General features: G+C 54.8%; 2 protein-coding genes across 2 annotated transcripts; both read right to left on the reverse strand.

Annotated features, from left to right (window-relative positions):
* Window positions 1-26,062, reverse strand: MCOLN1 (mucolipin TRP cation channel 1). Its single transcript, XM_050770356.1, has 15 exons — window positions 26,059-26,062; window positions 12,315-12,440; window positions 9,912-10,117; window positions 8,129-8,296; window positions 7,665-7,830; window positions 6,961-7,069; window positions 6,632-6,728; window positions 6,335-6,434; window positions 5,889-5,995; window positions 5,622-5,771; window positions 5,390-5,491; window positions 4,880-5,002; window positions 4,166-4,381; window positions 338-468; window positions 1-232 (listed from the first exon to the last, which is right to left on the reverse strand). The coding sequence occupies exons 2-15, from the start codon at window positions 12,343-12,345 to the stop codon at window positions 196-198; spliced, it is 1,743 nt and encodes a 580-aa protein (XP_050626313.1). The 5' UTR covers window positions 12,346-12,440; window positions 26,059-26,062; the 3' UTR covers window positions 1-195.
* ZNF358 (zinc finger protein 358) lies at window positions 14,170-19,139 on the reverse strand. Its single transcript, XM_050770299.1, has 2 exons — window positions 18,989-19,139; window positions 14,170-15,990 (listed from the first exon to the last, which is right to left on the reverse strand). Exon 2 carries the CDS (start codon window positions 15,950-15,952, stop codon window positions 14,246-14,248), a length of 1,707 nt encoding a protein of 568 aa, XP_050626256.1. The 5' UTR covers window positions 15,953-15,990; window positions 18,989-19,139; the 3' UTR covers window positions 14,170-14,245.
* Window positions 26,063-26,265: the final 203 nt, after the last annotated feature.

Raw genomic sequence — 26,265 nt, forward strand, 5'->3', positions numbered from 1 at the left:
TTTATTTTCCCTTTTATTCAACACCCTCCCCACCCTGTCTCCCCGCCCCCAAAGGTCCGACACGAAAGGTCCAGGCCCTCCTCGGGCGCGACAGGGAGCCGATCCTTAAAAGCAAACCCTAAAAATAAATAAGCGGGGTGGGGGGCGGGGGTCTCCGCAGTCCAAGGCCTATGGTCCAATGGCAGTCAGGTCGAATCAATTCACCAGCAGCGAATGCTCCTCCGAGGGGTCCCTGGAGGAGGGGAGCAGGGATGAGGGGCGTCAGTTTTCTCTGGCTTGCTCCCCTTTCCCCAGTCCCTAACCCCCAATCTGAATGGGCCAGACTCGGGACTCGAACCTTCCGCAGCAGCAGAGAAGGCTGCAGGCTGAGCCGCTCCCGCGGCGGAACTTGCCAGAGGTGGGACTGTCCTGGCACTGTGCGATGTAGGCCTGCAGCTCGCTCTCCTCTGCGCCTGCGCCGCCAGGATGCTGGGGAGAGAAGCTGGGAGGCTCAGCCTGAAAGTGGCTCCCAACCTCCAAGGCCCTTGAAGTCCGCCCTCCCCTCCAGCCATAGCTGCATCGCTTCCCACCTCCAGGCCTTTGCACTTGCTGTGCCTGCTCCACCCGTTGTTCCATAGTTTGCTTGCAGAGAGAGACCTTCCCTGACCCCTGAACGTGGATGCAAGCTGTGTCTTTGCCAGTCTGGTGCCCTCTGCTATGGGCCCAGCAGCTGGAGACCTAGAGCCAGGGCTGACACGACCTCGGTGGTCAGAAACCATCTATTGAGAGAGCTGGAGGCACACTAAGCACAGCCGTGGGAGCAGGACCTGAATCTGCCCACCAGAGTGGATGCCTGTGTGTGATGACTATGCGCTAAGGCAAGACAGGAAGTAGCTCCAAGGGCCTGAGTGAATGTCTGTGGGACAGCTGAATCCATGCCTGGGAAAAGGGGGTGTACCCATCTGCTGGTGACATTGGATGTGGCAGGGGACCAGCCAAGGTTTCCTTCCTCTCACTCAGCCTCATGCAGGGACCATCTTTTCTCCAAGTTTTTTCAGGCTACTAGACCTTTGCTTTAGCTATTCCTTCCCCCTGGGTGCACTGCCCCTGGGCTCCCAACTCTTTGGTCTAGAGACGATGGAAGTGTTCAATATCTATGCTGTCCAACATGGCAGCCACCAGCCACACTGGCTTTTGAGGACTGGATACACGATGGTGCGAGTCAGGGGCTGAATTTGCAATTGTGCTTCATTTGAATTAAAATTTTTAAAAAATTGTTTTGTTTTGCCGGGCGCGGTGGCTCAAGCCTGTAATCCCAGCACTTTGGGAGGCCGAGACGGGCGGATCACGAGGTCAGGAGATCGAGACCATCCTGGCTAACACGGTGAAACCCCGTCTCTACTAAAAATACAAAAAACTAGCCGGGCGAGGTGGCGGGCGCCTGTAGTCCCAGCTACTCAGGAGGCTGAGGCAGGAGAATGGCGCAAACCTGGGAGGCGGAGCTTGTAGTGAGCTGAGATCCAGCCACTGCACTCCAGCCCGGGCTACAGAGCAAGACTCCGTCTCAAAAAAAAAAAAAAAAAAAAAAAAAAAAAATTGTTTTGTTTTGTTTTCGAAGCAGAGTCTTGCTCTGTCACCCAGGTTGGAGTGCAGTGACTTGATCTCGGCTCACTGCAACCTCTACGTCCCCGGTTCAGGCAATTCTACTGCCTCAACTTCGGGAGTAACTGGGATTACAGGTGCGTGCCACCACGTCCGGCTAATTTTTTGTTATTTTTAGTAGAGATGGGGTTTTGCCATGTTGGCCAGGCTGGTCTTGAACTCCTGACCTCAGGTGATTCACCCCCCCTCTTGGCCTCCCAAAGGGCTGGGATTACAGGCGTGAGTCACCGTGCCCAGCCGGAATTAAAATCAAAATTTAAATAGCTGCATGGGGCTAGAGACTAGTGATGGATAGAACATTCGAGAAGCTCTCCTGGACCCACTCTCATACCAATCTAAAGCAGGAGTCCCTCTGTAACCTTCCACTCTTCCATCATACCTGTTACAAGTAGGTCATTGGTCATGGGATGTCTGTTCCTGTGCCATCCTTGCCCACAGGCCTTGGACAGATCATGCACACCTGATTTTCCTCGATGCCCAGAACCCAGCACAGATCTTGGCCCTTGGATATATTTGCTGAAAGAATCCTGTCTACCTGCCACTTCCGCATCCTGCTGTGTCCCCTGACCCTTGCAGCTTGCAAGGAAACCACTGTTCCCAGCCACCCTACTAAACAGAGGGCAGAGGGCTTAGGAGCATGGCTTCTGGAATCAGACAGTCCTGGGTTGAGCCCATTTTTACTGCTTAGAAGCTAACCTGGGCCAGGCACGGTGGCTCACGCCTGTAATCCCAGCACTTTGGGAGGCTGAGGGGGGTGGATCACCTGAGGTCAGGAGTTTGAGACCAGCCTGGCCAATATGGCAAAACCCCATCTCTACTAAAAATACAAAAATTAGCCAGGCATGGTGGCGGGCGCCTGTGATCCCAGCTACTCAGGAGGCTGAGGCAGGAGAATCGCTTGAACCGGGGAGGCAGAGGTTGCAGTGAGCTGAGACTGCATCATTGCATTCCAGCCTGGGCAACAGAGTGAGACTCCATCTCAAAATAAATAAATACATAAAGAAGCTAACCTTGGGCGGGGTCAGAGGGAGTCAGGGGCATGGCTGGGGGCTGGGGTCAGGGTGGGGGTTTTAGAGGTCAGCTGTAGGAATGGGGCCAACTGAGGGTCACCATGTTAATAGCAAGGTCCCAGGGTCAATGACAAGGTCATTGAAACTCTTATGACTTAGCCGGGTGCAGTGGCTCATGCCTGTAATCCCAGCACCTTGGGAGGCCAAGGCAGGTGGATCACCTGAGGTCAGGAGCTCGAGACCAGCCTGGCCAACGTGGTGAAACCCCATCTCTAGTAAAGATACAAAAATTAGCCAGGTGTGGTGGCATGTGCAAGTAATCCCAGCTACTCAGGAGGCTAAGGCACGAGAATCGCTTGAACTCAGGAGGCGGGGTTGCAGGGAGCCGAGTTCATGCCATTGCACTCCAGCCTGGGCCACAGAGTAAGATTCCATTAAAAAAAAAAAAAAAAAAAAAAAAAAAACTTGGCTGGGTGTGGTGGCTTATGCCGGTAATCCCAGTGTTTTGGGGGCTGAAGTGGGAGGATCGCTTGACCTCAGGAGTTTAAAACCAGCCTGAGTAACATAGTGAGACCCTTACCTCTAATAAAATAAAGAATAATACAATAATAATAAAATAAAATAGGCCGGGCATGGTGGCTTATGCCTGTAATCCCAGCACTTTGGAGGCAGTAGATCACCTGAGGTCAGGAGTTTGAGACCAGCCTGACCAATACGGTGAAATCCCATCTCTACTAAAAATATAAAAATTGGCGGGGCGCAGTGGCTCAAGCCTGTAATCCCAGCACTTTGGGAGGCCGAGGCGGGTGGATCACGAGGTCAGGAGATCGAGACCATCCTGGCTAACATGGTGAAACCTCGTCTCTACTAAAAATACAAAAAACTAGCCGGGCGTGGTGGCGGGCGCCTGTAGTCCCAGCTACTCGGGAGGCTGAGGCAGGAGAATGGCGTGAACCCGGGAGGCGGAGCTTGCAGTGAGCCGAGATCATGCCACTGCACTCCAACCTGGGCGACACAGTGAGACTCCGTCTCAAAAAAAAAAAAAAAAAAAAAAAAAAAAAAAAAATATATATATATATATATATATATATATAAATTAGCTGGACATGGTGGCATGTGCCTGTAATCCCAGCTACTCAGGAGGCTGCGACAGAATTGCTTGAACCCGGGAGGTGGAAGTTACAGTGAGTCAAGATCGCACCACTGCACTCTACCCTGGGTGACAGAGCGAGACTCTGTCTCAAATAAACAAATAAACTCTATGAGTCGGTTGCCCTGTTGGTAAAGGCAGACTCAGGCCCCCTCCTGGCCCAAGCCTGCCTTGACAATGCTGAGATGCCATCAGCTCCCCCTGCGCTCCCAAATTCCGAACCACCCTCTTTTTGGTTTCATAGAGTCTCCCATATTCTCTCCTGGGGTCTTCTCTGCTCACCCCGCGGTGTCCCCAAGACGCCCTCATGGCAAACTCCAGGGGACCCAGAGCCTGAGCTGGGGGCTGGGCGCGTGCGGCTAACCTTGATGGTGTCGTAGGCACCAGTGATGAGCGCAATGAAGAGGCTGAGCACCATGTAGATGAAGAGGCTGATGAAGGAGTACAGGTAGAGCTGGGAGAAGAGCCACACCAGGCTGCTGCGGCCCTGCTGAGCCTGCATGGCGGCGAACGTCACGAACATGTCATCCCCGTTGATGAGTGAGAACAGGCACTCGGACACCATGGAGAGCGAGCGGAACTGTCAGAAGGGCGGCGGGGTCAGAGGGAGCCAAGGCATGGCCAGGAGCCGGGGGCTGGGGTCAGGCTGGGGTCCCACGTGAATGGCTGAGTCCTAGGCTGGGGTCACCTTGTGAGTGGCTGGGTCCCAGGCTGGGGTCACCATGTGAATGGCCACGTCCCAGGCTGGGGTCACTATGTGAATGGCCACGTCCCAGGCCAGGGTCCCATGCGAATAGCCAGGTCCCAGGCTGGGGTCACCATGTGAATGGCCAGGTCCCAAGGTCAATGACAGGGACACAGGGCCGTCCTAGGGTCTGGGTAGATAGAGCAGAAGGGGAGTAATCCAGGTCGAACTAGGGTCATCAGCAACTGTGACACAGGGTCAGTGTCAGGGTCACCAAGGACCACAGGGGACAGTGGACAGACTCCCAGCAGTTACCGAGGGGTCATCTGGGGGTCACAGTGGCAATGACAAGGTCACGGGGTCGATGTCAGGGACATCAGGGGTTAGACGTACCTTCACATGATAGGGTCCCAGCACGATCCAGCCACAGAAGCAGTAGCCCAGGTAGATGACGGCGACGCAGCAGCAGAAGCGCATGACGCTGGGCAGGGCCACCCGCAGTGTGGCGATGAGGATCTGGGTTGGGGCAGAGGGAGCCTTGTTGAGGGTGTGGTCACAACTCAGGTCAGCTGTGGGCACCCAGATGGGGGTGAGAGGGGCAGGGCCTTGCCGAGGGCACAGCAGGTGTGGCCATGGGAGCCAGTGGGTGCCTAGAGGGGTTGTGGCCGTGTCTGAGGGGGTCTGAGGGCACCGCATGGCTGGACTCAGCAGGGTGGGCACACAGGAGCAGGCTCCTGGGGCCCCGCCCAGGTACAGCGACAGATATATCTGGTGTGGGCAGGTATGAGGCGGCGGCTTGCAAGCGGTCATTGGTCGGGGCTGGTGAGTGCTGGCTGCGTAGGGATTTATTTGGAGGGTGTGGGGTAACCAAGCGGAAGGCCCAGCTGCGTGCGAAAAGCTCACGTTGTAGTTGTGGAAGAAGGTCAGGTAGCGGATCACGCCCACCCACACCAGCAGCGTCGAGGTGCCCAGGAGGATGCTGCAGACGTCGTAGCTCGCCAAGTTCTGCGGGTGGGAGCTGCATCAACCTACCTGGCCCAGCCCTTCCTTTGGAGGGCCTGGGGGAGGATATAGCCCTGGATAGGCACTGACAGCAGGGATGGGACCTGGGGCCCAGGGTGTGGGCAGGACGTACCTTGGCCTCGATGCCAATCTTCATGATGGTGCCCGAGATGGTGAGCACATCGCTGGTGACCAGCAGGATGTACCAGCCATTGACAAATTCCAGCCGCTCCCACAGGCTGATGACCCGTCTCCGCTGCCGCCACATGAACCCCACAAACTCCTGCAGAAGGCAGGTGGGGTGAGCGCCTGACCAGGCACAGGACCCTCGAAGCCCTGGCTTTTATCGCCCCAGGGCAAGGCGGGGAGGACACCGGCACACGTGACGCAGGAGCCTCACGTTCTGCAGCAGGAAGCCTCGAAGGAGCGAGCGGGCGCAGAGGAGGAAGGACAGGGAGCAAGTGAGGATGACCACCACGTCAAACAGGAGCCGGAAGCTGTTGTCTCCTGTGGGGAGGGCACAGTGGGTAGGGCCAAGGGTAGCATGGAGCCTTGGGAGGCCAGCGCTGGTGCCAGGCCAGGCTGGAGACCTAGGGGGCTGCACGGCTGGTTTTGGTTGGTCAGTGGGGCTCAGGGCTTGCTTGGGGTGAGTCAAGAACCCCGGTCAGCGCTGGTCTGGGGCTTGGAGGATCCCAGGACAGGACAGGGTCCCTGATCTGTGCTGATCTGAGGCTCAGAGGATTCCTAGGGAGGTCAGGGCCCCAGGCAGCGCTGCTCTGGGGCTTGGGGAATCCCAGGACAGGCCAGGGCCCCTGGTCAGCGCTGGTCTGGGGCTCAGGGGCTCACCGTGCCGGAAGACACTGGGGTGCTTACACTCCTGGATGTGGGCCTGGGTCTCCAGGCTGATGGGGATCCGCCCACTGTGTGCTTTGTTGTCAAACGTGATCTGTGGGGGCCAGTTGGGGGCAGAGTAAACCTTGGCAGCCCCAAGCCCCAAGGTCCACATGACAGGTGGCCTGACAGACCCCGGGCTCCCTCCCTCATCACCCACACGCTTGCCCTTGGCCAATGCTTCCAAGACACTCCCTGACCAGGTCCCTGCCCTGGAACTCAGGAGCCCTGTGGGTCCCTGGGGGGCCTCACCAGGACGCTGAAGGTATAGCAGTCCGGGATCTCGTTATTGATGAGGCTCTGGAGGTTAATGGTCTTCAGTCGGAAGTGGATGGTGACATTGACCAGCCTAGGCAGGAGGCTCGGGTGAGGGGCAAGGGCGTCTTCGGGTCCTTTCCGGCCCCAAGTGCCAGCGCCCCTGCCACGTGCTGACTCTGCAGCTGGTAGGGGAAGTGCTCACCCAGCAGGTGCCAGCGCAGGCGGGGGGCCCTGTCCCACCTTAGGGAAGTAGCTACTGGGGTGAGAGTGCCTAGTGTGCTGCCTCCCCCACCCTGGGCCCCCCTCGAGCGAGCAGGCAGTACTTGTGGAATTTGAGCGTGAGGTTCTTGTAACTGGAGCTGCCTTCCAAGAGGGCGAGATCGTCACTGGGGGACGGAGGGGGCCGCTCGGGGGGATCCACCTGGATGCAGTCTGAGGACAGGGAGTCAGGGAAGGGCCTCAGGGGGCAGGGGAGGCCAGGCTGGTCTCCCCGGAGTCCCCAGTGGCCTGCTTTCCTGTGCTTCCCCAGGGCTGGGTCATTCCTACAGGCCTGACACTCTCTGGGACCGCGGCTATTTACTGAATGGACCATATTAAGAAATAACACCTGGTGCTTTCTACGTGGCAAGAGTCACATTCACACTAAGCATACTTTTTTTTTCTCTTTTTTTTTTTTTTTTTTTTTTTGAGACAGGGTCTCACTCTGTCACCCAGTGTGGAGTGCAGTGGCATGATCATAGCTTACTGCAGCCTCAATCTCCCGGACTCGTGATCCTCCTGCCTCAGCCTCCTGAGTAGCTGGGACCACAGGGGCACGCCACCACGCCCGGCTAATTTTTTTGTACGTAGAGACAAGGCTTTCCTACGTTGCCCAGGCTGGTCTCAAACTCCGGGCCTCAAGCAGTCCTCCCTCCTCAGCCTCCCAAAGTGCTGGTATAGGCATGAGCCACCGTGCCCAGCCACGGCTGTTGATTTTAATCCCAGCAGCTCAGGCCCCAAACAGTGAAGCCCCACCCTGCCCACTCACCAGTAACCACCATTGGATCAATGTCAAATGTGTCGTTGGCCGGGTCCACATGGCCTCGGTGGTAGTACCGCTGGCAGAGAGCAAGCCCTGAGCCATTGGTCCAAGGGTCACCCCCGCCATGGACATACGCATACCGGCCCAGTGACACGTCAGGCAACGCCAGGTACTGTGGGCAGAGAAGGGGAGGGCCTGTGAGTCCGGCCCACTCTCTGCAGCCTGCGCACCTGCACCTGCCCACCCACCTGCACCTGCCCACCCACCTGCACCTGCCCGCCCACCTGCACCTGCCCGCCCACCTGCACCTGCCCACCCACCTGCACCTGCCCACCCACCTGCACCTGCCCACCCACCTGCACCTGCCCGCCCACCTGCACCTGCCCGCCCACCTGCACCTGCCCACCCACCTGCACCTGCCCGCCCACCTGCACCTGCCCGCCCACCAGCACCTGCCCGCCCACCAGCACCTGGTCCACAGCATGGAAGATGGCCTGGTACAGCTGCTCCTGCGTGTAGGCTGCGAAGGTGTCATCCGCCCCGTCCGAGTAGCCCAGCAGGAAGAGGTGTCGGAAGGCAATGGTGTTCTCTTCCCGGAATGTCACAGCCAGCTGATTACTGAGCCCAAACAGGATGAGCTGGGGAGAGGGTAGCGGAGGTTGGCATGGCTAGGATGGGGATTGGGGGATATCTCCCTTGGGGCATAGGCAGAGGAAGAGGACAGGGAGGGCCCTAGAGATGTCCACTGGTGGGGGCAGGGCCCTGCTAACTTGGGCCACAGACACGGATTTCACTTGTGCATTTCTTTGCTTTAATTTCACCCCAACTCCTGGCAGAAGCTCCATGTCACGCCGACCACTGTGTCCTCCCCCATACATCACAGGATGGGCACTCATATATATCACTGCAGGGACTAATGTCCATTAAATGTTTACTGGATGTCAGATTCTGTGTTAAACCCAAACTTTCAGGGTAAGTACCATGACTGGATTCCTTTTCTTTTCTTTCTTTTTTTTTTTTTTTTTTTTGAGATGGAGTCTCGCTCTCTCGCCCAGGCTGGAGTGCAGTGGCACGATTTCGGCTTACTGCAAGCTCCGCCTCCCGGGTTCTCACCATTCTCCTGCCTCAGCCTCCCGAGTAGCTGGGACTGCAGGCACCTGCCACCACACCCAGCTTATCTTCTGTATTTTCAGTAGAGGCGGGGTTTCACCGTGTTAGCCAGGATGGTCTCGATCTCCTGACCTCATGATCCGCCCGCCTCAGCCTCCCAAAGTGCTAGGATTACAGGTGTAAGCCACTGTACCCAGCCTTTTCTTTTTTTCTTTTTTTTTTTTTTTTTTGAGACAGAGTCTCACTCTGTTGCCCAAGCTGGAGTGCTGTGGTATGATCTCAGCTCACTACAACCTTCACCTCCCAGGTTCAAGAAATTCTCCTGTCTCGGCCTCCTGAGTAGCTGAGTTACAGGCACCTGCCATCACACCCAGCTAATTTTTGTATTTGCAGTAGAGACGGGGCTTTGCAATGTTGGCCAGGCTGTCTGAAACTCCTGGCCTCAAATGATCCGTCCACCTCAGCCTCCCAAAGTGCTGGGATTATAGGCATGAGCCACCATGCCTGGCCAATTGGGTCCCTTTTCCGAGGGAAAATTAGAGGCATGGTGACACGCTAAAGTCAGCCCAAGACATGAAGCAAGCACTTAGAGCAGTGGCTGGGTCTGATTCATCTTGGGGCTCCCAGAGCCCAGCACAGGGTCTGGCATGGGGAAGGGAGAGCCAACTGTCTGTGCAGCCAGTGGGTCAACATGGTGTCAGACTGCCTGGGTTCAAATCCCAGCTGCCAATGTTCTGTTGCTGTGTGACTTTGGACAAGTCTCTTAACCTCTCTGAGCCTCAGAGGTAGCTTTTTTTTTTTTTTTTTTTTTTTTTTGAGACAGAGTCTTGCTCTGTTGCCCAGGCTGGAGTGCAGTGGCAGGATTTCAGCTCACGGCAACCTCCACCTCCCAGTTCAAGCGATTCTCCTGCCTCGGCCTCCCAAGTAGCTGGGATTACAGGCACCTGCCACCATGCATGGCTAATTTTTTTTGTATTTTTAGTAGAGATGGGGTTTCATCATGCTGGCCAGACTGGTCTTGAACTCCCAGCCTCAAGTGATTACCGGCCTCAGCCTCCCAAAGTGCTGCTTTAAGACGCTTCTTCAAGAAGCACAGCAGCCACAGGTGGCCTTCGGCTGGGGCCCCTGCTTGGCTGTCCTCACCTGCACCGTGACCACCAGGATCTTGACCACCTGCAGCATCAGCTTGCAGGGCTTGCGGCCCTTGGCTCGAAACTTGTCGCAGGGACTCATGAAAAAGTATTTGAGACGACGGCGAAGGTCTTCCTCTTCTGGGGGTGTCGGAGGGGCCGGCGAAGGCCCCACCTGGGTCCCATACCCGGGGTTGGGAGTCAGAAGCCGCTCGGTCTCTGTGGGAATAGGAGAGGGTGCTGGGGTGAGGGCTGGGCAACTCCCCTTTTCCCCTTTATCCAACCAGGAAGGCAGCACACACCCTATCTTCATGTCCCCATGCTCCTGCCAAGGAAGAGTTCTGAGAGGTCTAAAGAAAACCAGAAAACCTGCAACGTTGTCTGTATCTATGCACCAGTCCTGCTCAGAGATTATGAGCTGGGGTTCAGGAGGTACAGGGCCTGGGCTGATTCCTGCCCCTCCTGCTCACCAGCTCTCTGAGTCTCAGTTTCCTCATCTGCAAAATGGGGTAGTAATCATGTCTCATGGGAACGCTAAGGACTGGATGCTTATGAAGCATTGATCACAGGGGCCGGTCCATGGTGAACGTCAGAACGTTTCATCAATGTTCTCGTTACTGATCTGTGGGGAGAGAATGAACTGCTCCCACCGGCTTTTCACTGGGCATCCAAGGCTCCTGGGCTCATCCCAGCTCCAGGTTCCGGACATGAGCATAGAACTCAGCCTGTATTCTAGGTTTGTCTGGACAGATACCCAAAAGATGACCTCTGGGTTCATTATAACCTGGCCCATCAGCTGACACTCTCAGAAGCCAAAGACCTGGAGAAGGGGTAATTGACAATGTAAGTAATAATAATGGAACACATTTGCTAAAGACTCATTTTATCTCCCTGAAAAGCACTAGCTCCTGGAAATCATGCAGCCCTAGCATCAAATCCTAGACCTGCCACTTTCCAGTAGGGTGACTCCAGGTACCACCCTGAGCCTCCATCTCCTCATTTGAAGAGTGGAAATTTTATAAAGGCTACCCCTTGGCTGGGCTCAGTGGCTCATCCTGTTATCCCAACGGCTTTGGGAGGTCAAGGTGGGATGATTGCTTGAGCCCAGAGTTTGAGACCAGCCTAGGTTATACAGCGAGACCTCCCTCTCTGCAAAAAAAAAAAAAAAAAAAAAAAAAAATTTAAATAGTCAGGTGTGGTAACGGCTCATGCCCGTAGTTAGTAGCTGGGACTCCTTCTACCTGGGAGGCTGAGTTGGGAGGTCACTTGAACCCAGGAGTTCAATGTTACAATGAGCTAGGATTATGCCACTGCACTACAGCCCGGGTAACAACAACAAAAAAGTCTCAAAAAAAACGTCCACCCTCCCCCTGAGCCCTGAGGTTGAGATCCTGAAGCTGCTCTGAGAATTCAGTGAGACACAGTAGATAAAGACCTCTTCCGCAAACACAAGCTGTTCTAATCACTATTTTATTTTTTTTCCAGCCTAACTGTGAGATCTAAGGTTTCAGCAACTGCTGGAGTCCAAACCAGTCACAGTAGCCCAGAACTGTCCCTGTCACACCCCCATGGGGATGTGCTTTCTAGGGCCTGGCCCCCTGCCTAGCAAAGCTGTCAGGATAAATGTGTGCACTGTCAGAACCTCCCATGCAGAGAGGGACAAGTTCCCGGCCCCTCCCTTTGTAATGGGATGCTGCTGTGGCTGTTTACCACAAAGTCAGAGAGCAGGGCCCGCCTACAGAGCTGAGATTACAGCTAACCCACCCCAGACCCTACTAGCTGGGACCCCGGGACACCTATCAGGTAGGGGTCCCCAGCTAGCTCCAGAAGGGGAAGCTAACACAAGGGGTCTTCCTCTAGCCTCCCCGAGAAGGGGTGGCATCAGAATTGGCTGGAAGCCCGAATTTAAGAAGGCTGCGCTTCCCCAGGTTTGCAAAGGTAAAACTGAGTTAATCTCCTGGGAGCAATCCCTCCAGCTCTCCCCGCTTGAGTTTAGGGTAGCTGAGCATTTGTCTCCTGGAATCGGGAGGGGAAGGCTGGGAGTCTCACGCGCGGGTTGGAGAAGCTGGTGCCCGCTGTCTGAGTTCCAGCCGAAGTTGAGCAATCGGAACCTAGGCTCCCAGTGGAAATCCCAGGAACCTCGCCGCCCCAAAGGGAGAAGCTGGCGGCCCGGCGCGATCGCTGCTTGAGTTTGGGAACCCAGCAGAGCCTGGCTTCAGGAGGGAGAATCGGAGAGGCTGGTGCCCACCCGCCGCCCAAGTTCTAGGAGCCGTCTGCCCATTTCTCCACCGTGGGGAGGCTGAAAAGTCAGCGCTGGAGCTTAGAAAAAAAGAGACTGGGAGCTCCGCCGCCCCAGGTCGGAGAAGCAGCCCGCCCGCCTGAGTTCCGGGCCCCACGGTGCCGCCCGCGCCCTCACCTGAGCCGCGCGGACCCGCCGGGTCTGTCATGCTGGGGCGGGTGCGCACGACGCAGGCGGGTACCGCGGGGCAGCCTGGGTCCGATCGCCCGCCGCTGTCACTGCGACCTCGCTCCCTCGCGGCGCGGCTTCAAACCCTCCGGCATCAGCTGATCGGTGCCTCGGTCACGTGACCCGGTAGCCCAGAGCCCCTCACGTGACCGCCTCTGGCCCCGCCCCCTGCGCCACGACAACGCCTGCCGGAACAGCGCGCATGCGTGCCTCGACGGGCGCCCTCTGGGTCGAAGGCAGTCGCCAGGTCCTAGCGCCGACGTGCTCTGGGTGGCGGGGGATGGGCTGACTCTGAGCTTGGCAGCGACGAGCTCCGCCCTGGCTCCCGGCCGTCCCCCGAATCCGGTGCCAGGCTCGTGACTTCCATGTCCAGAGCTTGACCCCTTATCCTCGTTGGTGCCTGGTGATGACCCTGCGTACTATCTCAACGCTGTCTTTCTTTCTCCCAGAAACTCCTTTTACCCTTCTCCTGCGGATCTTCAGCAAACACGATTTCCTAATTATGTATCAAATAGAACCACTCATCCCCACCCCTATGGCCCCCAGCCCAGAGTCTTCCAACATTCCTGGCCTGGATCTTTGCAGCAACCTCCTGCCCGATCTCAGCCTCCCTCCACTCCACTCTCGGCCCAGCAGCCACAAGCATCTTCAAAGAATACTGCCTATCCGTCCTGCGAGAACCTGCCCTCGGCTTCCCATTGCTCTGGACTGACAGGCAGAGTCCCCACTCTCGTCTATCAGGGCCCTCTGATTTGGCCCCTACCTCCACCCAAAGCTCATCTTTCTATAGTGCCAGAGCCTTTGCAAACTTTTACCCTGGAGCGTAATGGTTAAGAATTTGGACTCTGGAGGGCAATTGGGATTTAAATCTAGGCACTGACAAATGCCACTTCTACATCTTCCAAAGTCCCTTCAACTCCAAGCTGAGCGCAGTGGGTGGTGGCATGCACCTGCAATCCCAGCTACTCAGGAGGCTAAGGTGGGAGGATCGCTTGAGCCCAGGAGGTCGAGGTTGCAGTGACTATGACCACACCACTGCACTCCAGCCTGGGCAACAGAGCAAGACTGTCTAAAACAAAACAAAACAAACAAAAAACATATACATATGTGCCGCAATTTTCTCATTTGCAAAATGCGGAGATTCAATCAAAGTCGTCTACCTCCTGGGACTGTTGAGAAGATTAAATGAGAGAATGCAAAAGCTATTGCATAAGGCTGGGCAAACAGTACTGATTATTAAGTTAGTGATTATTGGGATTATAAAATCCTTCATTGAGAAAACTGCCTACCATTTATATCAGAAGTCTTGTTATGCTTCTCCTAGAATATACCATACCCTGTAATTATTTTTTAAGTATTCTGGATTTAATATCTGCGAGCTCCGTGCAGGTCGAGGCCATACTTATCTTGTTCCCTGCTGAGACCCCAGCAATCCAGAGATGTTTGTTGATTGCATAAATGAGCAACCTGTTTTTCTGCTTCCTGCAGAGACCCCAGCAATCCAGAGATGTTTGTTGATTGCATACATGAGCAGCCTCTTTTTGTCCACTTGTGTGCCTACTGTGTGGGCTTTGAAGAGCAAGGGGTAAGTGAGGGGAACAAAGAGTGGTGACTAGTGGGATGGACCAGGGTGAGGCATTGTGGGTTAAACTGGAAAGTCTAGCTGGTGGGACTCCAGGGCCTAAGAAGGAAGCCAGGACACTGGAGCTCCAGATCGTGGCTGGCCCTGGCCACACTGTCCCATCTCTGGAGCAAGGGGCTGTGCTCAGAAAGAAAGCACAAAAGGCAAGCCACGACACAGAAGCCGGAGGCAGTGGGAGGATTTTACTAACTGCACAACACACAACTTCCCCAGGCCCCGGAGGATGCCCGAGTCCCCTTCAGCCATCAGGCCCCAGCAGTGCCCCTTGCTCCTGTACCCACTCTGGACTCTCGCCGGTAGGGAGGGCTGGGCTGACAGTGTCACCAGTGGGAGAGCAGGGGTCAGGGTGGGACACAGGGTTGGGATCAGGGCTGGGCACAGGATCAGGGTCTGGGCTGGGCGCAGGATCAGGGTCTGGGCTGGGCACAAGGTCAGGACCAGCGTCGTGCCCAGCCTTCGGGTCAGAAGATTCCACAGGAGTAGGGCTGGGGGTGGATCTGGAGCGGGGGAGGGGTTTGGAGCTGGGATCCGGCAGAGTGCCCGGCCCGGAGCCAGGGTCAGAGCTACGGCCAGAGCTGGTGCCAGAGCTGAGGCCCAAGCCAGAGCCGAGCACAGAAACAGCATCAGAACCCAGGAGGGAGACCTGCCCCGGCCTCATCATGGATGCAGGGCTTAGGCCAGGCCCTAGGCCCAGGCCGGCCGCCGCTGCTGCGGCTGCGGCAGCCGCGGCAGCTGCAGCAGCGGCTGCACCCTCATGCACCCGTTTGTGCTTGGTGAGGCTGGAGGCCTGGCCAAAGGCCTTCCCGCAGAGCTGACAGCGATAGGGACGCTCGCCCGAATGCACGTGCAGGTGCTGGAGCAGCGCTGAGCTCTGCCCGAAGGCCTTGGAGCAGTGCGGGCAGGCGTAGGGCCGCTCGCCCGTGTGGATGCGCAGGTGGTGTTGCAAGTTGGAGCTCTGCCCGAAGGCTTTGCCGCAGTGGGGGCAGCGGTAGGGGCGTTCGGCCGTGTGTGTGCGCTGGTGCTGCAGCAGCGCCGAGCTCTGCCCGAAGGCCTTGCCGCACTGCGGACACGGGTAGGGCCGCTCGCCCGTGTGCGTGCGCAGGTGTTTGAGGAGCGCAGAGCCCTGGCCGAAGCCCTTGGCGCACACCGGGCACTTGTGGGGCCTCGGGCCGCCGTGCGTGCGCAGGTGCTGCGCCAGGAGCGAGCCGTGCCCGAAGGCCTTGCCACACACCGGGCAGTGGTGCGGCTTCTCCCCGCTGTGGCTGCTGCGATGTTTCAGCAGCGTGGAGCGCCAGCCGAAGGCCTTGCCGCACGCCGCGCACTGGTACGGCCGCGCCCCGGTGTGGATGCCACGGTGCTGCGCCAGGGTGGCACCGTGGCTGAAGGACTTCCCGCAGTCGGGGCAGCGGTACGGCTTCTCACCGCTGTGAGTGCGGCGATGCTGGCTCAGCCCGGAGCTGCGGCGGAAGGCTCGCCCGCAATCCGGGCAGGAGAAGGGCCGGGGCGGGCTGGCGGGGGCGGGGAGCACCGCGGGGCTGGTGGCCAAGACCTGGGGGGTGGCAGTGAGGCCAGGGGAGATGGGGTCCACGTTTGGATCGCCGGGGCTGAGGGTGTCGCTGTTAGGATCGAGAATCAGGGGTACGGGGCCAATCACATCTGGATCGAGGTCAAAACTCGAAGACATGGGGTCGGGATCTTGGGGTTCCGAGCCCGGAGCTTCGGCGTCGGGGTCCAGATCCTCCGAGACGGGCTCCAGATCTTCATAGCTGGGGTCCACGTCTTCCGGGACAGTGTTGAGGTCTTCAGGATCAGGCTCTGGGTCTTCAGAAACCGGGTCCAGATCTTCAGGATTGGGGTCTAGGTCCTCGGAATCAGAGTCAAGCTCTTCATAAACGGGTCTCAGGCCTTTGTGGCCTGGGTTCCTGACCAGGACTGAGCGCCGCATTTCAGGCGTGGATGTGCCGGCAGCTTCTGGGGCAGGACCTGCAAGGGCAAGAATAGAGGGTAGAGGGTAGGTGGGTTCTAGGGGAGCGGGGGTGTCTTTTGGAGTCTGGTTAGGGATGAGAAAGGGGACCTGGTTGTGCCCTCAGAACCCACTTTTTTTTTTTTTTTTTTTTTTTGAGATGGGGTCTTTTTGTGTCCCTAGGGCTGGAGTGCAATGGCAGGATCTCGGCTCACTGCAACCTCTGCCTCCCAGTTTCAAACAACTCTCCTGTCTTAGCCTCGGGAGTAGCTGGGATTACAGGCGTTCGCCACCACACCTGGCTAATTTTTGCATTTTTAGTAGAGACAGGATTTCACCATGTTGGCCAGGCTGGTCTCAAACTCCTAACCTCAGGTGATCCACCCCTTCAGCCTCCCAAAGTGCTGGGATTACAGGTGTGAGCCACCGCGCCCAGCCCCACTTCTTTATTTTTATTTTTTTGAGATGGGGTCTCACTCTGTCACCCAGGCTAGAGTGCAGTGATGTGATCATAGCTCACTGCAGACTGGAAATCCCGGGCTCAAGCGATCCTCCCACCTGGGCCTCCCAAGTAGCTGGAATTACAGATACACCACACTCAACTAACCTCAATTCTTTCTTTCTCTCTTTCTCTTTCTTTTTTCTTTTTTTCTTTCTTTCTTTCTTTTTCTTTCTTTCTTTCTTTTCTTTCTTACTCTTTCTCTCCTTTCTTCCTTCCCTCTCTCCTTCCTTCCTTCCCTCTCTCCTTCCTTCTTTCCCTCTCTCCTTCCTTCCTTCATTCCTTCCTTTCTCACTCTCTCTTTTTTGAGATGGGGTGTCGTTACGTTGCCCAGGCTGGTCTCAAACTCCTGGACTCAAGCAAACCTCTGACCTCGGCCTCAGAAAATGCTGGGATTACAGGCATGAGCCACTGTGCCTAGCCAACTCCCACTCACTTCTGAGCATACACGTGGATGTTTCCCTTGTCTCTGACTGCAGGGAGATTTCTGACTTACCCCAGCCAGGGCAGGGAGTTGAGGGACCCAGGTGGGACATGGTAGGACCCTCCCCTTTCAGCCCCGAACCTGGACAGAGGTCATGAGACCCAGCACTAGAGGTTTCTAGTCCTCAACTCCATGGCTCTGCCCCTCTCTCCATCCTGGGCTCCTCTTATGGGAAGCTGGGGTCCTGTGGAGGAGACAGTCCTGGGTTCCTACCACCTTGCTGGAGGTCACCACATGGGGAACAGTGTGGGTGTCAGCGTTCTTGTGCTCCTGAGCACATGGCCTGAATTCTTGTCCTATACTTGGGGGTGGCAGCTTAATTTATCGGGGGGAGTTCTGGTAGGGGAGGCCCCCCTCCAGCAGCAGCATTCTGAGCTCTAGAACCCATGTCTGGGGGATAAGAATATGCAACAAATAACGTCTGGCATCCCTCCCAAGTCACTGGGGAAAGACAAGAAGACCCTAGCTTGCCTTCTGGGGAGAAGAAAACCTGCATTCCAGAACTCACAGCGCCAGATGGGAGTCAGTGTCAAATCCTCTCTCTTAGATCGGGAATGCCCTTTCCTACAGCCAGATGGTGAGCACGGTAGAGTGATATTTGGGACCCCTCCTGGTGAGGACGGGTGGGCACGGAGACTCATGAACCCCATAGGCAGGAGGGTGGGGACAGTTGTTAGTATACCTGTTTTATTTATTTATTTATGTTTGAGATGGGGTCCTGGTATGGTACCCAGGCTGGACTCAAACTCCTAGGTTCAAGTGATCCTCCCGCCTCAGCCTCCCAAAATATGGTGATTACAGGCATGAGCCACCATGCCTGGCCAGTATACCTGTTTGCACTATTGGCTGGAAGGTCCTGAATTTTAACTTCTAGCTGGAGGATGGGCACGAATAATACCTGGGGACCCTCTGAAGTTACTGGGGAAACGCCTGAGCCATCTCCTCCCATGGCTGGGACGTGGCGGGTAGTGTCAGCACACTTGTGGCCCTTCCTGCAGGAAGGATCCTGAACTGAACTCCCAGTTTGTGACTGGGGGCAGGCTGGGAGGTAGAGGAACAAAAGCTGGAACCACTTCTGGGGAGCAAGGGGAGCCCAGGATGACCTGCCTGGGGTGGGGAGGCCTTGAGCTCCCCACCCATGGCTGGGTGTTGAGGTGCCAACAATGAATGATCTGCTCCTAGGAGAAGGTGTGGGGGGACCTGTGGCTCCCCTTCTGGGGAGGGGAATACACTGAACCACAACCCCATAGCTGGGAGTGTGCAGGCAAACAGAGCCGAGTTCCTGGACAGGGGGTCCTCAACCCAGACCCCTAGTTGGAGAGCGGGGGAAACAATACCTGGGACCCCTCCTGCATTCCTGCGGGGACAGAGGAACTCTTAGATTACCTCCAGGGGAAGGGGTCCCCTCAATTCACATCTCTTAGCTGGAAGGTGGGAGGAGAAATCACTTAAGTCTTTCCTGAGTTCCCAGGGGTGAGGGCAGGTGGACCCCCTGGATCACCTCCAGGGGAAGGAGCTTCCAGACCTCCAGACTCCAAGACTGGAGGGGGAGGGGGACAATCGCTGGTACCCTTCCTAGGGTCCTGGGGGAAGAGGGACCCCCTAGATCCCCCTCTTGAGGACAGGGCCTCCTGAACTCCCGACCCCAGGCGGGAGGTGGGAACAATACCGGAGCCCCTCCTCGAATCAGGAGGGGAGGGGGTCCTGGATAGCCTCTTGGGAGGGGACGTCCTGCGCTCCAGACCCCAGAGCTGGCGGGCGCCCCCCACCACGCCCGATTGAAGGTTTCCAATCTCCGGGGCCCTTTTCCCCGGCCTCAGCGGCGGGATGGGCTCGCTAGGCCGGGGTGGGCCGCGGGGTCCCCTCCCCATCGCGCCCGCGACCCCCACTCGCCCGGGCCAGGGCTGGCGGCGCGCAGGGCGGGGGACGAATAGAGGTCGCCCCGGGCTGCGCCCCGCGCCTGGAGCCCCCCCTGCCCGTCCGCCCCCCGCCCGGTCCCCCGCCCCGGCCCCAGCCCGTTCGCGGGGACACTCACCCGGCGCCCCTCGCCCCTGCCCGGCCCGCCGCGCCCGCGCCGGCCGCCGGCGCCCCCCGGGCCCGCAGGAAGCCCCCCGCCCGCCAGCCCCGCCGGCGGCCCCCTCGGCCCAGCGGCCCCGCCAGGCGCTCCCGGGGAGCGAGAGGGGCCGGCCGAGGGCCGCAGCGGGAGCTGCTGGGACTTGTAGTTCGCCCGCGCCCGCCGCGGCCGTCGCCATCGCTGCCCCCGCCCCCCGGGCAGGCCTTTGTCCCCGGCCGGGCCACCCCGGCCGCGCGGCCGCGCCTTTGTCTGCACCATGCCCCGCCCGCACGCAGCCCTGGCCCCATCCCTAGTCTCCTCCTGGGCCTGTCTCAGCCCCTCTGTGGCCCTGGCCCTGTCTCTTTCTCTCCGTCTCTATCCCTCTCTCTGTCCCTCTCCGTCCCTATCTCTCTGTCTCTGTTCATTCTCTGTCTGCTCTGTCCCTGTCTTCCCATCTCTGTTCCTTTCTCTGTGTCTCTGTCTCCATCTCTTTCTCTCTGTGTTCCAATCTCTTTGCCTCTGTTGCTTTCTCTGCCTCTGGCTCTCTCTGTCTGTCTGTCTCTCTGTCTGTCTCTGCCTGCTGCCCATGTCTCTGACTCTATCTTCGTTCATAAAACTCTACACATGTTGTTCTTGTAGACTTGCAATGCACATAGGCACAGCCAAGCTTCTCAGCTCTGCAATCTAAAAATAAGTCTAGTTTTGCTTAACCTGGCCTTCCTCCAATGTTTCCTTTATGCATGGTGAAACCCGTCACCCTTTCTGGGTAACACCCGCCAAGGCACAGATTTGGGATATTCGTCCCCTAGTGTTTTCAGCCTCCTACCCAGATGGCGGGTCACCGCTGTCCCTGGAGGCCTCCGAGTGCTAGATGTGAGTGATGGTTTCCGGAGAACCTTAGGCAGGGCTGGGAAGGGCTGGGGGCAAACTTGCCTTGGAGACACAGATCCCCACTGCCAGCCAGGAGAGAGAGTGGAAATCAGCTCCTGGCGGCTGGGCCGCGATGTTCTCCACTAAATATAAACAGTGGCCACAGAATATAAACAATGATGAGACAAGGCCACTCTGTGACCATGTCTGAAGCAAGATAGAGACATGGGCCCTCTGCAACCACAAAAATGAGTTCTCATCCCCCTCTCCCAGTGAACACAAATGACTGCCACTTCTTACCGACCACAAATCCAACCCAACTTCCATCCTCCCACCTCTGAGATAAAAATCACCGAAATACCTAGTCAGCAAAGTGCTTCCAGCTTCCCAACAATACCACCCTAGTAATTCTCTTTAAAACCACCCAATATAGGCTGGGTGTGGTAGCTCACACCTGTAATCCCAACGCTTTCGGAGGCCAAGGGGGGCAGATCACGAGGTCAGGAGTTTGAAACCAGCCTGGCCAGCATGGTGAAATCCTGTCTCTACTAATAATACGAAGATTAGCCGGGCGTGGTGGTGCACACCCGTAATCCCAGCTACACAGGAGGCTGAGGGAGGAGAATTGCTTGAACCCAGGAGGTGGAGGTTGCAGTGAGCCAAGATTGTACCACTGCACTCCAGCTTGGGCAACAGAGCAAGACTGCATCTCAAAAACAAAACAAAAACCCAAACTAACAAGTACAAGCCCAAATTCTATAAGATGCTCCTCTGCCCCCATGTCCTCCTTATAGAGACACCCTATGGTTCCTTCTTCCTTCCTGAACCTTCTAGATGTGTGTTGGACTCATAGCCTGAGACCTGCTTTCCATCTTTCCGCAGAGCCCATAGCAGATCTGAGAGATTGGAGATAACTTCAATTGGATTATGCCCCTAGTTCCTTATCCTGCCACTTCCTGGATGATCCCATTACAAATACTTGTGATGACATCTGTTGTTTCTTTGGCTTAGAATCTAACAGTACTTTCTTTTCCTTTGTGGAGTCCCCTCCACTACTCCAAACGGACATATGTCTAACACCCCTTCCCAGTCCCATGTGATCTGGACTCTAATCAAAGGGCCCCATCCCCTGGCCACAATAATTAGGTATGGGATGAAAAGGTGACATTGGAGGTTCTCATTCTACCTCTGGGATTATGAGCCACAAGGAGCTCATTCTGTCTGCAGTCACCTTCCCCAGTTGTTCAAAAGAACAGTCTGCAGACTGAGGCCAATATGCACCAAGATGTACAAGTAAGAGTCAGAGAGATAGCTCTGGCTATATTTGTTGAGCTCCTGGATATAGCTGTACCTGAAGCCAGAGAACTCATTCTTTCCTGTACCACAAAACCCACAAATATTCTGGGTGTTTGAGCTAGTTTTAGTGGATGTCTGTTTCTTGCATCCGTGACAGTCTTGACTAATTTAGGAATTATTACCTGGAAAGGAAAGAGTAATAAAAAAAAATCTTAAAAATAAAACCTAAAAATGTGGAACCAACTAAAGGAAGATGGGGTAGAGAGCCAGGATTGCCACACACATGGACTATAAAGTGAACAGGGCACCTTAGATTATGTAATGCACAACCTGTCTAGATGTACACAGGGGCTATGTAAAAGAGCTTTTCCCCCAGAAAACTAGAGTTATGTGGAAGAAAACCAGCTGATTAAATTGTTGCCTGGCCAGGCGCGGTGGCTGACACCTGTAATCCCAGCACTTTGGGAGGCTGAGATGGGCGGATCGCTGAGGTCAGGAGTTTGAGACCACCCTGGCCAACATGGTGAAACTCCATCTCTACTAAAAATACAAAATTAGCCGGGCATGGTGGCAGGTGCCTGTAATCCCAGCTACTCAGGAGGCCGAGGCAGGGGAATCACTTGAACCTGGGAGGTGGAGATTTCAGTGAGCCGAGATCGCGCCACTGTACTCCAGCCTGGGCGACAGAGCAAGACTCCATCTCAAAAATAAAATAAAAAATAAATAAATAAATAAATAGTAACCTATTTTATCATGGAACTCTAACCATGTGTCTCCTAAGGACCAGAATATTGGAATATAGGGAAGCTTTCTTTCTTTTTTAGAGACAGGGTCTCATTGTGTCACCCAGGCTGGAGTGCAATGACACAATCGTAGCTCACTGCAGCCTTGAACTCCTGGGTTCAAGCCATCCTCCCACCTCAGCATCCTGAGTAGCTGGGACTACAGACGAGTAGCTGGGGACTCAGCCTCCTGAGTAACTGGGACTACAGCCACCATGCCTGCCTATTATTATTATTTTATTTGTAGAGATAGGGTCTCACTATGTTGCCCTGGCTGGTCTCGAACTCCTGGCTTCAGCAATCCTTCCAACTTGCTGGGACTGCAGGTGTGAGCTACCATGCCTGGCCTGGGGCCTGGAGCAGCTTTCATGCAATCTTCAGCAAAGTCTTGCAAGAAAGACACAAGTTTCTGGAATGTGTTCCTTCTCAAAACAGAGACTCATTTGCTTCATCTTGTGAGATTGTCAGAGCTGAATTTTCTGTCCCAGGCTAAAAGATGAGGCAGACGATGAGGTGGAAGATAAGACTGGGATTATGGGAGAACATCTGACACCCTAAGCTACTCCCAAACACTGAATATTCCTTGTCTACAAAGCTGACGATCACTCTCACTGGGAAGAGCCTATTAGCTGAGCTAATCCACCCTCCAGATTGCAACCTGGGGCAGGACACAGATCTGTCCTTAGGAGACACAGTCAAGTTTGGGCTCCAGCGCCGTGATCCTGACTGGGTTTGGGGAACTAAATAACCTAGGGGTGGGCTCCTGAGCTGGCCAAGCCAATTACAATATTGTTTTCCTCTAGGCACAGTGATTGGTCCACAACTGGGTGTGTGATTCAAATGGGCTAATCAGCCTGTTCCTTAAATTCCAATGTGGGTCCCGGCGTGGTGGCTCATGCTTGTAATCCCAGCACTTTGGGAGACTGAGGCAGGTGGATCACTTGAGGTCAGGAGTTCAAGACCAGCCTGGCCAACATGGTGAAATCCCGTCTTTAATACAAATACAAAAATTAGCCGGGCATGATGGTGCATGCCTGTAATCCCAGCTACTTGGGAGGCTGATGCAGGAGAATCACTTGAACCCAGGAGGTGGAGGTTGAAGTGAGCCATGATTGCAGCACTGCACTCCAGCCTGGGTGACAGAGTGAGACTCTGTCTCAAAAAAAAAAACAAACAAACAAACAAACAAACAAAAAAAAAACAAAAAAAAAACAAAAGCAAAAAACTCAATAGAGGGAGCATGTTGGAAAGACCCTGCCCTTCTCTAGGGGCTTTAATCATTAGCATTGGTAAATACTACCAACATCTTCCTTTGCTGTTGTTTGGAGGGACACAGGACTGAGAGATGGCCAGGGAGACACAGTCCTGATGCAAAATGCCTGATATTAGACCCAATTCCAGACTCAGACTTTCTTGTTTCTGTGTGTGTGTGTGTGTGTGTGTGTGTGTATTATTTTTGAGACAGGATCTTGCTCAGTTGCCCAGGCTGGAGTGCAGTGATAATAGCTCACTGCAGCCTCAATCTTCTGGGCTCAAACAATCCTCCCACCTCAGCCTCCCAAGTAGCTGAGACTACAGGTGCATGCCACCATGCCCAGCTAATTTTCTAAATTATTTTTAGTAGAGATGAGATCTCACTATGTTGCCCAGGCTGGTCTTGAACTTCTGACTTCAAGTGATCTTCCCGTCCCAGCCTCCCAAAGTGTTGGGATTGCAGGCACGAGCCACCATGTCTGGCTTTTTTCTAAATCAATGAAATTCCTTTTTTTCACTTGAGTCAGATAGAGCTTGGTTTCTGTCGCTTGCAACAAAATGATATAAGACATTAACACATTTAGTCACCATTCATTGAGCTGCAGCCAAGTGCCAGGCCCTCTTCTGAGCATGGTACATGCACCTTTTATTTAATTCCTGTATATACTCTCTGAAACGGGAACTATTTGCATTCCCATTTTACAGAGAGGGAAAGTGAGGGTCAGGGTGTATTCCTGCCTAAGGACAGAAAGGCAGGTCTGAATTCTGCTGCTGGGTGATGCTTTCCATTGAGAAAGTTGTTTTCCTTTAAAAATTAATCTTGGTGACCAGGCACAATGGCTCATGCCTGTAATCCCAGCACTTTGGAAGCCGAGGCAGGCAGATCACGAGGTCAGGAGTTCAAGACCAGCCTGAGCAATATGGTAAAGCCCCGTCTCTACTAAAAATACAAAAATTAGCCAGGCACGGTGGCGGGCACCTGTAATTCCAGCTGTTTGGGAGGCTGAGGCAGGAGAATCGCTTGAACCCAGGAGGCGGAGTTTGCAGTGAACTGAGATTGCACCATTGCTTTCCAGGCTGGGTGGCAAGAGCAAGACTCCGTTTTGGGGAAAAAAAAAAAAAAGAAAAAACTTAGTTTCTCACATTCAATTCTATATTATTTGTCTTAATCCCTAGGCTTTTTGGGGGAGGAAGGGGGTGAGTGGAATATAGGAGGTTAGTCATAAATCCATAAAATACATCCAGAATCATCCTGATGTAATGTCTTTCCCCGAGGATTAAACATTTCCAGTACAGTTTCTGTTCTTCCCTGGCAAGCCATCCTAGGGCTGGTCATTTTCATTGTTAGAAAACGCTTCAAGTTGTGCTGAAATCCAGCTCTTTTTAACAGCTATGGACTGTTTTCCTCTAATGCCTAAGGCTGTTTTCAACTATTCCAGGCCAGGCACAGTGGCTCACGCCTTTAATCCCAACACTTTGGGAGGCCGAGATGGGTGGATCACTAAGTCAGGAGATCAAGATCATCCTGGCTAACACAGTGAAACCCCATCTCTTAAAACAAAACAAAACAAAAATTAGCCGGGTGTGGTGGTGGGCGCCTGTAGTCCCAGCTACTGGGGAGGCTGAGGCAGGAGAATGGCATGAACCCGGGAGGTAGAGCTTGCAGTGAGCTGAGATCATGACACTGCACTCCAGCCTGGGTGACAGAGCAAGACTCTGTCTGAAAATAAATCAATAAATAAATAACAAATAAATAAACCATTCCTGGCATGAGGCAGGAAGATAATCCCACAACTAGAGCTACATAGAACTTAAGACCAAATAAACATTCTGAGCTTCCCAGCAGGCAAGGCAAAAAGAGAAAACCTTTCTGTTCTAGTAGTCTGGTCACTAGGCAGACCAGCTTCATCAGAAGAGGATGAGCTTATTGCAGTGATTTCCAACCAGGGCAATTCTTTCCCATCCGGAAGATATTTGGCAATATTTGGGACATTTTGTTACAAGTGGGAGGGAGAGGTACTACTGGCATTTAGTGGGTAGAGGACAAGGATGGCACTAAATATCCTACAATGCACAGGAGAGCCTCCAATAAAGAATGATCTAAGACATCAATAGATGACAAGCCCTGGTTTATCCTGAAGTAACTCAGAAGAGCATGATGCCAAATATCTTTAGAGGACATATTCTACAGCCGGCAGATTCTTGCATGGTCAACGTGGATACCATGTGTGGTCCAAAGGGTCATCTTGTCCCTACAGGATGCAAAGCTGGATTCCCTCCTGCCTTTCTTGCAGAAATGACAACCTGGCCTAGAAGAACTGATGCCAACCAGGAAAGGGCTCCTGGGCAGGGTTGAGATTGGCTCAACCTCATGGTTCATTGGATTGGGGTCCTTGGTCTTTGGAGGTTTGATTCTCGGTTCAGGAAAGCCATATTCACTCCTTGAAACTGGACATTTAACAGCCCACAGAGGCAGGCACCTTACCCCAGACAGACCTTACCCCAGACAGACCTTTCTCCTCACCACACCCTGGACCTTCAAGGTCAGGCGCTGTCCAAGGTACTGGTCCTTACTAAGCCCTGTCACTCACTTGTTGCAGAGCCCCATCACATCCTCCTCCTTTTGACCCTTTACATTTTGTCTCTGGCTGAACACTCACCCCTTGGACCTGGTAATGTCTTGATGGCTTTTGTCAATTTGCCTCTGGACTCTGCTCTGACCTGGGGGCCAGTTTCCCAGACAGTCAGTGCCCCATTCGGTCTCTAGTCTCTGCCCATGATGGAAGAAACTGCTGGGCTACTGTCAACTGTGTCCACTCCTCCATGTCCTCTACAGGCCACACCCAGTGTCCCCACCATTGAAAGCTTTTTCCCCACACCCTGGCCTTCCCCACTTTCATCCTCAGAAGGGGAGCTTTCCCTCCACGACCCCAGCCCCATGCACTGAAAAGTGTGGACATTTCTCATGTTTAACAGTCTCATGGGAGAGTTGCTACTTATCCCCGTTTCATAGATGAGCAAATTGAGGCTCAGCAGGGTTAGGTGACTTGCCCAAAC

Source organism: Macaca thibetana, chromosome 19, assembly GCF_024542745.1.
Source record: "Macaca thibetana thibetana isolate TM-01 chromosome 19, ASM2454274v1, whole genome shotgun sequence".
NCBI classification, from domain to species: domain Eukaryota; kingdom Metazoa; phylum Chordata; class Mammalia; order Primates; family Cercopithecidae; genus Macaca; species Macaca thibetana.

Coding starts and splice junctions, on each gene's coding strand:
- MCOLN1 (XM_050770356.1), bottom strand. CDS start 12,345: ATGACAGACCCGGCGGGTCCGCGCGGCTCAG. Junction 7,831..8,128: donor TCTTCCATGCTGTGGACCAG/GTGCTGGTGGGC, acceptor CTCTGCCCACAG/TACCTGGCGTTGCCTGACGT. Junction 469..4,165: donor GTGCCTACGACACCATCAAG/GTTAGCCGCACG, acceptor TTCTCTCCCCAG/CATCCTGGCGGCGCAGGCGC.
- ZNF358 (XM_050770299.1), bottom strand. CDS start 15,952: ATGCGGCGCTCAGTCCTGGTCAGGAACCCAGGCCACAAAGGCCTGAGA.